Source organism: Melanotaenia boesemani, chromosome 6 (genome assembly GCF_017639745.1).
Source record: "Melanotaenia boesemani isolate fMelBoe1 chromosome 6, fMelBoe1.pri, whole genome shotgun sequence".
In the NCBI taxonomy this organism is placed as follows: domain Eukaryota; kingdom Metazoa; phylum Chordata; class Actinopteri; order Atheriniformes; family Melanotaeniidae; genus Melanotaenia; species Melanotaenia boesemani.
This window is the reverse complement of record NC_055687.1, coordinates 8,516,704-8,530,476: the sequence shown is the minus strand read 5'-3', so window position 1 is coordinate 8,530,476 and position 13,773 is coordinate 8,516,704. Positions and strand designations below refer to the sequence as shown.

Sequence of the window (13,773 nt, the reverse complement as noted above, 5' to 3'; positions counted from 1 at the left end):
GATCTTTTATCAGAACTTAACCTGCTCTGGAGCAGGTTAGCCGTTCTGCGTCTGTAGCTGCGGTGATACAGCTTGGTAAGAAGTGAACCAGCGTCGTAGTCCAGAAAACCCAGAGTTAACCCTGAAGTTACCCCGATAAGAGAAAATCCAGCTTCGTAGTACAGGCTTCAGTAGTCATTTCTAAATCCTGCTGAGACCTCAGTCCTTTAATCTTTGATTTGGTCTTTTAAGTTATAAAAGGCCGACTTCACAACTGTCTTAATATAACTGCTTCAGGTCTGAGTCCAGGACTACTCCCAGACTATGGAATTGATTCTTGTTTACAAGGGAAACCTGCTTATTGTTGTATGGTCTCTGCGTCAGCAAAGAGCCCTCAAAGTGGTGAAAAAACAAAAACAAACAATCACAAAAGTTCCTTATAATCCAAGAACCTGGCAACACTGAATACTACCATTGATTCTTCGTCATTGTCCTTTAAATATGTTTTTTCTTCTATTTCTTATGTTGGTTATGTGGCTGTTGATGTATGATGGTTATATTATTGTGTTGTCCATGTAGAAAAACCTTCAGCTGTAATATTTACAATTAGTTTATTCTAAGGCAACGTAGATAGAATAATTCATTTGGCAAAATGATTAGATGTTAACAAACATAGTTTTTGACACAAGTACCTGTTTTGTCCTATTTTTTTCTAATTGTTAAAAGCATTCACTTTCACACAACCTTAGAGGAAGTGAGTATTTTTCAAAGTCACAGCACTCTGCTTCGTTTAATTCTAGTTAATTTGATCATTTCTGATGTTGGATCTCAGTGTAGAGGTTTCTTAGAATCTCACATATTAATACAGAAGTAATGAAGTCCTATCACATTGTTAAAAGTGCTTATTATCCTTTTGTTTCCAAGGTAACAAAAGCTCTGCAGGCAAGGCAGTGGTCTCACCAGCAATAGTACCACAGGTTCCACTGAAGTCCAAGCCTTCAGCCCCATCACCCTGCAGCAGTGGGCTGTGCTACCCCGGGGTTCAGTGCTTTGAGAGCATCCATGTCTCAGCAGGCTTTGTCTGTGGACCTTGTCCTCCTGGTCTCCATGGAAATGGACAAACATGCATGAGAATTGGTGAGTTATGTCAACTAATGACACCAGTAGTTCAGTGGTTATAATTAAAAAGAGGAGAAATAAATAAACAAGTGCGAAGGAAGAGGAGGATGTTTGCTTCTAATGTTCACTTTTCTGATGCTCTTTTAATAATATTGTAGAAAAAGTCAGATCTAAATGAAACGTTTTCACTTACTTCTGTTGTTAACGACAAATGTTAAAAGATTGTAATATATTTGGTGGCTCAAGAGTTTAATATTGACCATCAGGGCTGTTTGTGTTAGTTTTTTAAGTCATATCCTCTAACTTCCAGTGTCTTACAGGTCAGGGGGGAGTCGGCAGTGGAGCAGATGGTCACATTCACAACCTCAAGTTTAATTCCAGCGTAGACAGGACCTCTTCCTCCTCTTCTGAATCATCTCCCACCTCATCCAGACAACTTCCTGACAGGAATTCCAGACCAGAGACGACCATTTCCAGTTTTAGGAAAGTTTCCTTCTTAGACAGAACGAACTTTCAGAATCCGACTACAGCCAGAGCGTTTGCTCCCACCGTCCACAGAGGTCAGCCCAGCAGGGTAGAACTGACACCCGACCTCTCTGCTGGAGTCAGATGGAGGTCACCGGCACACCATGTGACCTGTGCTGATGATCCCTGCTTTCCTGGTGTTCCCTGTGAGCCCACCATCACAGGGTCCTTCAGGTGTGGACGCTGCCCATACGGCTACACTGGGGATGGAGTCATATGTAAAGGTAGGGAGTCTTTTACCCTAAAGTCAGAGAAAAATACAAACAGTGAAGCTGGAAAAAACATCAAGCCATACAACCTTTAGATGTCATGAAATCTTAATCTGATTGGATCAGAGCTAAAATGAAAAGACATGGCAATAACTTTTTAGATAAAAAATACAGTGAAAAAAAATAGGGATAAAATGAATGATTTAAGAAAATATGGAGAAAAAATATTAATTTACAATATTTTAAAATAAAGAAATGCATAAAATATGTGCAATATATTTAAAATAAAAATAAAACTTGAATAAATGAAAATATCTTATGCTTTATTGTTTTGTTTTTCTTTAAATTTCCAAATTCATTTATTTTTTAATTATTTTTTGCCATACTTCCACATCCATCCATTTATTTATGTCTGTTTCTTCTTTTGTTTTCTTATTTTTATATAAATTTATTCATTTTTTTTGTCTAATTCCTGTCATTCCATAAAAAGTCACGTTTCACATTGTGGACTTTAGGGCTGATTAATAACTAATTATTCTCAAATATTATTAAATGTTATATTATTAAGTATTTAAACCAAAATAACAACATCTAAACATAAATTTAATCATAAGAAATTGAATGTGGATTTAATGGTAATTTAATTCTATTTTAATCACGTGAATGTCACTTTATATCGCTAAGCTAGTTAGCTTTTTGCGTCATTACTTTATCTTGATTAAATAACTGCTTTTTCTCTGTTGCTAGTTTTGGTTTAAACACTTTCTACAAAAACAGAGATTTTTTGGCTTTATGACTTTTGGAAAGAAATTAAAATAAAATGTCTTCTAAAGGTTTAACCAGAGTTCGGCCACATATGTAGATTCTGTTCTTTAGCTTTTATTAAAACAGAGTGGCCTCTCGTTGACTTTGAAAAGAAAAGCAAACCACAGAAAATAAACTAGCCATTTTATTCCCTGTTTACCCTGAAGCTAGTTATCAAATTAGTTTAAAATTGCTTTCTTCATTAATTCTTTTGCAATCAGCCAGTTGATTAATTGAATATTATTTGCAGCTGTGTCATATAACAAGTCGCACGTCATATTTAATGTGGCTGGAGGGATCATTCATTTTTAGTGTTTTTAGTGTAGCATTTGGTATTTGCAGATTCTAGAAGAAGGTGGTAAAAAGAGGAGAAGTGAAACCTTCCTTTAACAGATGAAAAGATGAAGTCGAAGCGCTTCTTCTGTTCTGGATATAAAAGTTTCGCTACATCATTTGTCTCTTGTGGCTACAGAGACTGCTGCTCAGTAAAACATCTCCTCTCCTTCCTGGACCTGAAATTAATCTCAACACTGCTAAATGATGTGCTTTTATCTCAGCTGTGTGTAGGTATCAGTGTAGCAGGAACATGGAGTGCACTCTGCCCAACACCTGCACCTGCAAAGAGGGTTACACCGGATACAACTGCTATATAGGTGAGAGCTTTGTTTATTTGTGCTATAACCTCGAAAGATTTGGCTCATTCTTGTCTTGATTCAGTTTAAAATTACTTTCTCCTCCCTCTCAGCTGTGTGTCGTCCTGACTGCAAGAACCAGGGGAAGTGTGTGAAGCCTAATGTGTGTGAGTGTCCTGCCGGTTACGGTGGGCCCACCTGTGAGGAAGGTAAGCTGAACTCAGACTATTCAAACCTGCTGATGAACGCACTACACACAAATTATCAGTGAGTCTCTCGGTGTTTGGCAGCGAGCTGCGAGCCGCCTTGTCAGCATGGAGGCACCTGTTTGGCCAGAAATCTCTGCACCTGCCCCTATGGATACGTAGGACCCAGATGTGAAATCAGTGAGTTTTTCATTTACTACTTTAAACTGATGTGATTGATTGATTGTTATTGGGTTGTTAAATTTGGACAAGTTAAAAGAAAAGTTTCACTGTGTGACAGGTAATAATCAGTCAGTGGTGAAGGTGCAGAGAGATTTATTATACGTTGGCTCAAAAATGGGGGCAAAAAAATGTAATTTCAACTTTTAAGTTGTGACCTGCAATCAAATCATCTTTCATATAACTTTGACCTAATTCACAAACTGTACTTGTCACATGTGCATGACAACTTCTGGCTTATGCAGTCATTTAAATGTATTTTGAGACTTTTTGTTTATGTTATGTTTAAGCATTTTGATTATTGAACATGTCAGACCTTTAGAGTGGAAGTAGGACAGAAGAGGTTAAGTAGCAGCTGGGTGCTGCTAGTCAAATGTACTTATTAACTGATCATTATCATGTGTGAGTACTGCTGCAGAAGGCAGCTTCTTCTCTCTAGAAAGAACATGACAGTACAGTTTGCAAAGTTGTGTCTGAGCAAACCATGACCTGACCAAAGTGAAGATGTTTGGTCAAAATGCAGAGCAGTATGTTGGAGAAAGCACAGTCACATCATAGCAATTGTTCAGCCTGGTGGTGGAGGCCTGATGGTTTGGGCTTGTTTTGCAGCCACAGGACCTGAACATCTTGCAGTTATTGATTGGACCATGAACTCCTCTGTGTAACAGAGTATTCTACAGAAAAATGCCTGACAGATAAACCAGGGTACTGACTAAGAAAAGAATAGATGCAAACAGAAATGAACTAAAGAAACATTACAAAGAAAAGTGGACCAAAATTACAGTCTTAGGCTGTATTTAGCTAACTTTAAAACCTAGTTAGAACCAGAGATGGTTACTTTCTTCTTTGTGAGGTGTTGACCTCTACTGAGCATCATTATAGAGCTGGTCGGTTCATCAGTGGTGGGTTCAGATGATTTTTCTTTATTTTCCATTTAGACATAGTAAATAGTTGTAATCGTACAATTTATCTTCATTTTTACTTAGTGTTAAAATGGTGATTTCTCTTTCAGTGGTGTGTAACAGGCACTGTGAAAATGGAGGCGAGTGTGTTTCCCCCGATGTATGTAGATGCAGACCTGGCTGGTACGGACCGACGTGTAACTCAGGTACCTGCTGCAGACTGTGCATCCAGATGCAGAAACACAAGTCGATTCCACATGGTGTACATTTATTTAATGTTTGCTGAGATAATAAAAGCTTTTTCTCTGATATATATGCTGTAAAGTAAACAGCTTTGTGTACCTGATGTCGCACACAGCTGTCTGTAACCCCGTCTGTCTGAACGGAGGAACATGTGTAAAGCCCAACATCTGTGCCTGTCCCGGTGGTTTCTATGGCTCGCAGTGTCAGATTGGTAAGACTGGTTAAAAACTGGTCATCAGTTATGTATGGATTTTACTTTTTACTATGGCTAAAGTACATTTTAGAATATCTCTGATTCAGTGGAGTTTGCATTCTTGCTAACGCTGCATAAAAAGCTTATCTTTGCCTATAAACTCAGCTGTTTGCAACCCGCCTTGTAAGAACGGAGGTCAGTGTATGAGAAACAACGTGTGCTCCTGCCCTGAAGGCTACACAGGGAAAAGGTGTCAAAGGAGTAAGTTACTTCACAGGCTGTTTTTACGTGTTGTTTTTTAGGAAAAATTGTGGAAAAATGTGTCATTTAATGTGTAAACACATTTATTGCAGGTGTGTGTGAACCAATGTGCATGAACAGAGGCAAATGTGTGGGACCAAACACGTGCTCGTGTGTATCGGGATGGAGAGGAAAGAGGTGTAACATACGTAAGTTATTCAATGCTCCATTTATAAATAGTACAGCAGGTCATTAAAACTTAAAAGGTTCCAACAAAAATCACACATTTAATTTGTATGCAGGTTTATTACATGGAGGAGATTGGGATTTTTTTTCTTTATTACCCAAAACGTCAGTGATTCTGCAGTCTGGCTGTTTGAAAATGGATTTGTTTTAAAGAAATTAAGCAGCACAGTCTGGAAAAAAAAAGATTAAACAAGTAGGTTTTTGAGCTTTTAGTCAGTTGAGATTCACTTTATTTAACTGCATACAGCTGAAAATGTGCAGATTCCTGTTTTTATAGTTTTTCAAAGGTTTTTTTTTTCATATCTGTGTCATCAGTTTAGTCTTCTTGGCTGCTGCGAAATCATCTCTTTTTGGCTAGAATAAGGCCTGCTATTTATTATGCCTGAAATATGAAGTGGGACTTATGGTTTAGCAAGACAGTCTATCCGTTCATCCATCCATCCATACGTCCGTCCATCCGTTCGTCCATCCATTCATCCACCCGTCCGTCTGTCCGTCCGTCCGTCCATCCATCCGAACATATGTACATGTACACACAATTCTTTCCGCTTATTCAAGGTTGGGTTGTGGAGCAGCAGGTTCAAGAAGACGCTCCTCTCCCCAGCAAAACTCCAGCTCTTCCTGGTGGATTGTAAGGCATTCCCAGGCCAGAAGGGATATATAATCCCTCCAGCGAGTCCTGGGTCTGCCTCAGGGTGTCCTCCCTGCAGGATGTGTGTAGAGAACCTCCAGAGGAAGGCAACTAAGTGCCATCCTAATCAGATGCATGAACCACCTTATCCGACTCCTTTTAATATGGAGGAACATCAGCTCACACCCTCCAGATGTGTGAGCTCTACAGTACTAGGTGCCGTAAACGGAATTTTAGATGAACGTCACTTCCAAGTCCACTGAACTGACCAATCGCTAAATGGAACCATTTATCTAAGAATATCGAAATATCTTAGAGATCTCTCAGTGAATCGTTAAATGGACAAAATTATACAAAATATATACAATAGCAATTAATAAAAAATCAATATTTCCTAATTTAACTCCTTTAAAAAATAGTAAAATAGAGTAACTTTTTCTGATTGTATTTTCTGACTTTGTGTTGCATTTGCTGCTTTTACTTGATGTATGTTTCCTGTAAAGCACTTTGAATTGTGAAGTTGCTTAAATGTGCTATAAATAAATTTGCCTTTCCATTTCATTAATTAGGCGACTAACTTGAAAGTGGTGTGTGGTTAATTTACAAACTCTATTTCTACCGCAAAAAGAAAACCGAACTGGAAAGAGGAGGAGATACTCCTATTTGTAGGATTAGTTTACCAAAGAAAGGACATCATAAAAGGGAAATTTAGAAAAACGCTTACAAGCCGTGATAAAAGAATCAACTAAATGTGTCTCAAGCCTTCTGCTCTTACTCACCTGACTCATATTAAATGAATCCAACAGCCTATGAAGTTCTGTGTAAGGACTCATTAATTTGGGTCAGGTGAGTTAGAGCAGAGACAGAATTGTGGCCCTTGTAGGACCAAGTTGAATATTTCTGTTCTTTAGGCAACATCTAACCACTTAGGACACCTCTATTTGGAGGAGTAGGAGCGATTCTTAGACTTGTGAAAGTTGATAAATAACTTTTGTTCTTAAGTTTGTGAGTAGGACTAAATTCCACAATTTCTCAGCACTTAGGAGTAAAATAGCACTCTGAGAAACTTAATAAATACGGCCCCTGGTCCACTGTTCTTCTTACCTGGATTCCTCCTGAATATGCGGTTCATCAATCAGCTGTAGCCTCCTTTCCATAACCATAATAACTTTGCCAGGATTTCCTCTCATCCTCCCAGGATAGGAGGGTGAGTTGTGTGATTGGTTGGAGCACATTCTCCAGTCCTCCTTTTTGACAATGCCGACTCCAGCCCAGTCCTCCAATATGATCTGTAGTTTATATAATGCAACTATCTCCATTTCACATGAGCATACGCATTTCCAAAGTGAGAAATTTTTTTTAAGTTAACCTGCATTATTTCACATTACAAGGTTGTGAATGTTCAGGTCAGTTTAGCCAGATTACCAGAAGATACCTTGAATATGTTGAACCAACTTCACAGTGCAGGCTCCTGGTCTTAAGTCAATTAATTCAAATTTCTAAATGTAAAAAAAAGTGTAAATGCTCCTTGTAATTTCCCATATTTCAAGTAGACATATTCACACTGCTAACCAGCTGTTCAAAGCCCAAACATATTAATAAGAAAAGTCAGGTGGGATGAAACTTTTATACAAATCACTGAAGAAAATATCTGCCGTCATTGCAGCCGTCTGTCTGCAAAAGTGTAAGAATGGCGGCGAGTGTGTCGGACCGAGCACCTGCCACTGCCCCGTCGGCTGGGAAGGCCTCCAGTGTCAAACACGTGAGTATAAATCTCCGCCTGCAGCTGCTTTGTGGAAACTTTAACTCTGTTTATTTAATTACTGTTTTTACTTTAAAGTTTGTTTCACATCTGCAAGTGTTTTAATTAAGACATCAGTGGTAATGATGCTTTGTTTTATTTCCACCCTTCGCTTTGCCTTCCTCCTCAGCGATCTGTAAACAGCGATGTCTGAACGGAGGACGGTGCGTGCTGCCCGACCACTGCCACTGCCGGAAAGGCTACAAGGGCCTCACCTGTGCAATAAAGGTGAATAATGGGGCCATGGTTCATAAACAGAACATGGCTCTGAGGAAGAAACAGCACTCATGATCCACAAAGGATTAAAATGCATTCATCACTCTGGTTACAGCAGCACCTGTACTATAAGAAATCTGACTTTACTGAACCAATATTTGCACTTTCCAGGCATCACAAGCATGATGGGACAAAAAGGAGAATTTGGATGACAGCAAAGGGTACAAAACAAGAGAAAAGCACCATAAGTGTGGTAAAAAGAGTGCAAGTGTGTGTGTGATGGTGGATATTAGAGTGTATGTGTGGTTCAGTGCACATTTAACTCTGACAGAGGGACCTGATGTATTGCACTTGTGTTTCCGTCCGTGTATCTCTACCTCATCTGTTAGACGCATCAGCAGCGCTTTATACAGATATCATCACTGTCCCGCAGAGGCATCTTTCTTTTAAATCAGAAGTGTTTGTCCACCTTTTGCACCCGGCTCTGCCTTTTAACGTTTTTTTATTAACTAATGAAGAATTACCAGGAACCAAATCTTCAGCTTCCTGGACCCCAACCTTTACTAAACTGAAACATGTGCTTATTTTATTTCCCTTGTTAAGATGGTGCACATCAGTAAGTTGACCAAAGACACTGATATGAATATGCCGCTAGTTATCTATAAACATGTTCCTTTTATTCCCTCATGAAGATAACATATGCAACTGTTATTCATTTACTGACACCATATATGGATCAAAGTAATGACTATTTGTATGTTTTGTGGAGATTTTGTTTTTTATATGAGAAAAATCAGAAACACTGATGTACAAGTTACATGTGACAAAATAAAGACAACATACTGTTTCTTTTATTTAATTTTTTAAAATGAGCTTTAATTACACGTAAATACATGAACATACAACTTCATTTAATGGTAAATTACAGTACTGTGTGCATCGCTGAATTATAACAATAAGGTTGTTTTAAAAAAAACATTTTAGTTTAAACTAATTCTCATGGCCTTGTTTGCTAGTGAGAGTTTTTCCTCTCCTCGCAGTGCGATCCAGAGAAAAGAGGACGACAGCGGCATTTGTTGGGAGAAATGCACTTCCCTCCGTTCAGGCAGGGCCGACTGCACACAGCTACAGACAAAACAAAAACAAGTGTTAATCTTCTGTTAAACCTGGCAAGGGGACGCCAGTTTGAAGAAATTGTAAAATCTAACACTGAATACACTGAGCTGAAAACTTTACTCTGTAGAATACAGTTTACAGGGATCGGGGGAGCTTAAAAAAAAAACAAACTGAACTTAGTTTCAGTAAGCAGAAGATAAAGAGGCGAGACGAAACGCTTGTACAGTGCATGGATGCATGTAAAAGCACTCGGTCTTTGGGATCAGACTGAACTCACCGATGTGGCAGGCACCACCCAGCCATCCCTCTGGACAGCTGCAGCTTCCTGGAGCCACACAGATCCCCCCGTTCCTGCAGCCTTGGGGACAAATTGCTGCTCGGTAGACAAAACATTGAGAGATCATCTCAGCATGCCAAGTTTCAGCCATAAGTTACACATTTAGAGGAGGAAGAGATGCAGCAGAAGCTCTGGGAAAAGGAGTTGATCTTCTAGTCTACTGGGACATATCGTAAAACAAGATAACAGCTAACAGTTGAGTTCTTTATTTTAATGTGTGATAGTTTTATTCTTTTTTATTTCACCTTAACATCTTTTATTTTTCCAGTGTCTTAGCTTCCCCGATGCAGTTAGTGAGGGTTACGACGACATTTCTGGAGACATAACTTCATGTATGTGTGTTGGTGTGATCATGTGTATGCGTGTGTTATTTGTAGGTTCATGATCTGGGGGAGCTGATGGGCAAAAATGTTTTTTTTGTTTGTTTGTTCTTTATGTTTTTTATGTAGAGCACTTTGCGTTTTTTTTTTTTTTTTTGTCTGAAAGGTGCTTTATAAATAAAGATTGACTGATTTAGGCCTCTCTATCTCGCCTAAAAATTTCCCATCAGACTGTTTCATTGTTCTTTATTAAAAAAAGCTGAATTGTGATAAACAACTTGTGCAGGAGCACACACAGTTAAATGCTGAGATATTTCTTCTGGCCAGAAGGCCATTTTCCCATTCTCATATTACAGCATCCAGTCAAGAAAAAAGCCAACACATAACCCCTTAGAAACTAGAGCTTCATGCAGATTAAACAAATAAGATAAACTGAAGGCTTTGAAGGTGATTGAATGTGGACTTTTTCCCTTTAGGCATCTCCAAGATCTCGGTTACCACCTGTTTACAGTCTGTATGCAAAGCTACTATAACTAGTTATAGATGACTCTGCAAAAAGAAAATAAACATATTTCCCTTCTTCTTTGTAATTTCTATATCTGGATGTGGAATTCTATAAAGAAGATGGCAACCTGTATGCCCTTTTTAATTAATAAGCATGCCAATTATTGCTCGAGCAGCTTGGAAATATCTAATATCTGCTGAAAGCTGCAGCTGATGAAAAGCTTCCAGCTGGAGAAAGCAGCTCCATATAGTGACTTTGACCTTTGGTGTTAATTAGGTGATCAGATACGGCCATAAACACACCATTTTGGCATTTTGATCCGGCCCAGCTTGATGGGCAGATGCACTTGGACACTCCGTTAACAGCGGTGCATTCCCCTCCGTTCCAACATCCCCCATCACAAGTCACTGCAAAAAAAACACAACACACTTATTACAGTAAGAAAACAAGACATTTCTAAACTTGTGTGTTAAGTGATTTATATCCCAAAAAATAAAGACAAAATTCTATCTTTTAAGTTTTTTTCCTGTCTTGGCATTTGTCCTCATTTTATTATTGAATTAAGTTGATATTATTAAAAGCAGCTGTGTGGAACCAGTAAACTTCACAAGGCATTTAGATGATCAGCATAAACACACTACTGCAAACCGTCATAGCCAATGTACGACAGTCTGAGGACTTCTCTGGGCCTCATAAGTTTATAATCACTCTTGCCAAATAAACCTGCTTACCTTTGTGACAGTATCTTCCTCCAAATCCAAGAGGGCATCTACATTTTCCAGGACGAAGACACACTCCACCATTTTTACATTTGGGATAACAGTTGGCTGCAAACACACCCATAACTTAGTCATTACACTATGAGATCTCATATATTTAAAACTTTTTAAATGATCAGAAGCAAAATAATTGTTATATGTACATGAATATGTATGGAAATAAAAGTAAAATTCACAAGTTAATGTTTTGTTTCTCTGGACAAGAATACATTTGTCATATGATTGTATTTTAAAAACGTGGTTATTTGAAAATAAAGACTAAGAAAAAGTTCTGTAACATCACCATATCGGCAGGTTTCTCCTTCATATCCTTTCGAGCAGAAACAAGTATTGTTGCGGATGCAGACTCCTGCATGTTCGCACGGTGGGTCGCACTTCGCTTTGGGGTCGAAAACGAACCCCATTGCGACGCCCCGGGGTGCGTCCGAACCTCCGGAGCAAAAACCAACGAGAGCGACCAAGGACGCAAAGATGAAAACTGTTGACCCGCAACGTGGATGCCCCATAGTTGGTTTGGTTTTGTTTTTGGGATAGAGAAGAGGAAGATGCGCAGCGGTGGACGGAGATAAGGGAGAAAGTCTCCCGCTAAGTACTGAGACTTCTCCGCGACGCTCACGCGATGCACACAAGGAATCTACAACCAGGGTTGGGGAGCCGGGGGCAGGACACGGGGCGTGGCGGTGAAGGCGTCCTGACTGGGGGGGGCTGGGTGACCTGTAAGGGAAAGTGCTGCTGGGTGTTAAATAATGATACTGCTCACAGATGTAGACATTAGATGGAGTAAACCAAGAAGTAGTGCAGAACTTAACTGTAGCTGTTAGCTGGCTACCTCGTAGCTTCAATATGTTAACAAAGCTAACTTTTTCCCCTTTGTTTACTTACAGTGAATTTATTACAATAAATTAGCTGACTGAATTGAAATTAAGATTTAATTATTAAACTCCTTAAAGCATCACCGTGGCCAAGTGTGGCTAACACAAACAACAACAAAAACCAGTTTAGCTCATTTTGGGCTAATGTTAGCCGTTTTAGCTACTCAATTACGTAAAACGTCACTGGACAACCCGCGCGCGAAATATTTTGGCCAAACATATTAAAGAAAATGTCAGGTTGCTTCGTTAATGCAAAACCACGCGGTCACAGACTGACATAACGCTTTTGTGCAGATTATTCATAATAATTATTTATTTTATGTATTTAGAGTCTGTTTTACAGTTTTTTCCTTCAATTTTTGTTTTCACAAACTGGTGAAACAAGGAAAAATAAGTGAGAATAAAAAATTCTTTTAACTCAGTACCAGATATAAACAGGGCTTTAGCACGAATAAATGCAAACTTAAATACAAGAAGCTAGTGGGATATGCAGCCCCATTGTTTGTTTGAACTACTTTTTAATTGGGTTTAATGGTTTATAGTAAAAACCTTGAAGGAGAAGACTGATGGGCAGAAGCAGGGTCTGTATGTGGCACTTCTTTGCTATGATTCTCAACAACACTTCAGACAGATGCACGTTCATGGAGAGCACACGTGGAAAAGCCATTTCCTTTTAGCTGGTGAAAAAAAAAGCCGGGCATATACGAACTGTGGGGTTAGAGGAAGGTCTGCTGTAATGACAATAACACAAGCAAATGAAAGACGGATGTGGACGTCAGCTCCAACGGGCCTCTCAATCTGTTAACCGAAAGCTGACAGAAAAAAAAGACATTTTCCATATCATTTATTTTCTTTTTCTCTCAAACGTCTGCCAGCTTTGTGTGAAAGGACAGCAGATTGTAGTCTGCTGTCCTTGTTGATGGAAACCAGAGAATTTTTAAAAACGTGCTCATAAAAGTTTCATTGCATGCTTGAGTTTTATTCCACTTTTTCAAAAGTTAACCAGCATGAGAGGAGTTTGAAACACTTTTTTTTTTGCAAATAAGTAGGAAAATTGAGACAGCTGAATGCAGATTGATGATAACATAATCAGACAAAACAACGTCTTATATTTGTTTGTCTGGCATTTCCTTCCATTTGGAGCTTCTCTGTTTATTACAGCCCTGGCTGCAGATAACCCATCCTGTACCACCTTCATACAGCTGTGCAGCCAAGAATATTATCATGAGTCTCAGTTTTGACAATATTTAAAAAGTTGACCTAAAAATAGTTTGAAACTTGGCTTGGTTACTCTACATGTAAACATGCATGCACAGCAATATTCTGACTATTACAGATGATATAGGGATGAGTTCATTTCCCACTTTACATATTAAAGAGCATAATCCAATTAACTCGCACCCACATTGCATCTTTTGATTTAAATGCAATGTTTGCATTCATCCAAAGTCTTAACCATACCTACGTTCTTCAAAACGTAGCCTTGTTAATGATCCAGACCGTCTAACAAGCTGGTCTGGATTTCAATAGAGTTTTTTTTAATGCAGGACTATCAGCGTCAGCAAAACATCCGAGAGACGAAGTGAAACCTGATAGTGCTTACATATTTTTCTTTACATGTATTCCAGCAGAGTTCTGGTTCAGACTACTGACCTGGATCCCAGAGAGGAAGTGGGCTG

The 13,773-nt window shown here is 38.9% G+C and overlaps 2 protein-coding genes across 4 annotated transcripts in view; one reads left to right on the top strand and one right to left on the bottom strand.

Annotated features, from left to right (window-relative positions):
* The window catches only part of vwdel (von Willebrand factor D and EGF domains-like), a 38,775-nt gene extending 29,459 nt beyond the window's left edge, over window positions 1-9,316 (top strand). Inside the window, exons 20-32 of one of the 3 annotated variants that reach the window (XR_006010879.1) lie at window positions 904-1,116; window positions 1,419-1,847; window positions 3,194-3,289; window positions 3,382-3,477; window positions 3,559-3,654; window positions 4,706-4,801; window positions 4,954-5,049; window positions 5,197-5,292; window positions 5,385-5,480; window positions 7,815-7,910; window positions 8,080-8,177; window positions 8,337-8,418; window positions 9,206-9,316. Coding sequence is in view for 1 of the 3 variants with exons in the window: in XM_041989121.1 (XP_041845055.1) it covers window positions 904-1,116; window positions 1,419-1,847; window positions 3,194-3,289; window positions 3,382-3,477; window positions 3,559-3,654; window positions 4,706-4,801; window positions 4,954-5,049; window positions 5,197-5,292; window positions 5,385-5,480; window positions 7,815-7,910; window positions 8,080-8,177; window positions 8,337-8,351 (1,523 nt within the window). In the remaining 2 variants the exon portion in view is untranslated. Of the gene's footprint in view, window positions 1-903; window positions 1,117-1,418; window positions 1,848-3,193; window positions 3,290-3,381; window positions 3,478-3,558; window positions 3,655-4,705; window positions 4,802-4,953; window positions 5,050-5,196; window positions 5,293-5,384; window positions 5,481-7,814; window positions 7,911-8,079; window positions 8,178-8,336; window positions 9,040-9,205 lie in introns of those variants that run through there. The other 2 variants (XR_006010878.1, XM_041989121.1) reach the window with 2 other exon arrangements.
* vwde (von Willebrand factor D and EGF domains) lies at window positions 9,043-11,940 on the bottom strand. The gene is made up of 5 exons (XM_041989130.1): window positions 11,506-11,940; window positions 11,175-11,270; window positions 10,746-10,850; window positions 9,559-9,654; window positions 9,043-9,290 (listed from the first exon to the last, which is right to left on the bottom strand). The coding sequence occupies exons 1-5, from the start codon at window positions 11,726-11,728 to the stop codon at window positions 9,178-9,180; spliced, it is 633 nt and encodes a 210-aa protein (XP_041845064.1). The 5' UTR covers window positions 11,729-11,940; the 3' UTR covers window positions 9,043-9,177.
* Window positions 11,941-13,773: the final 1,833 nt, after the last annotated feature.

Bases quoted from the DNA above. Each gene is read 5' to 3' on its own strand.
- vwde (XM_041989130.1), bottom strand. From the start codon at position 11,728: ATGGGGCATCCACGTTGCGGGTCAACAGTTTTCATCTTTGCGTCCTTG. The intron at 11,271-11,505 runs GTGATGTTACAG...GTGTGTTTGCAG, and splicing joins AGGAGAAACCTGCCGATATG to CCAACTGTTATCCCAAATGT. The intron at 10,851-11,174 runs GTAAGCAGGTTT...TTTTTTTTGCAG, and splicing joins AGGAAGATACTGTCACAAAG to TGACTTGTGATGGGGGATGT.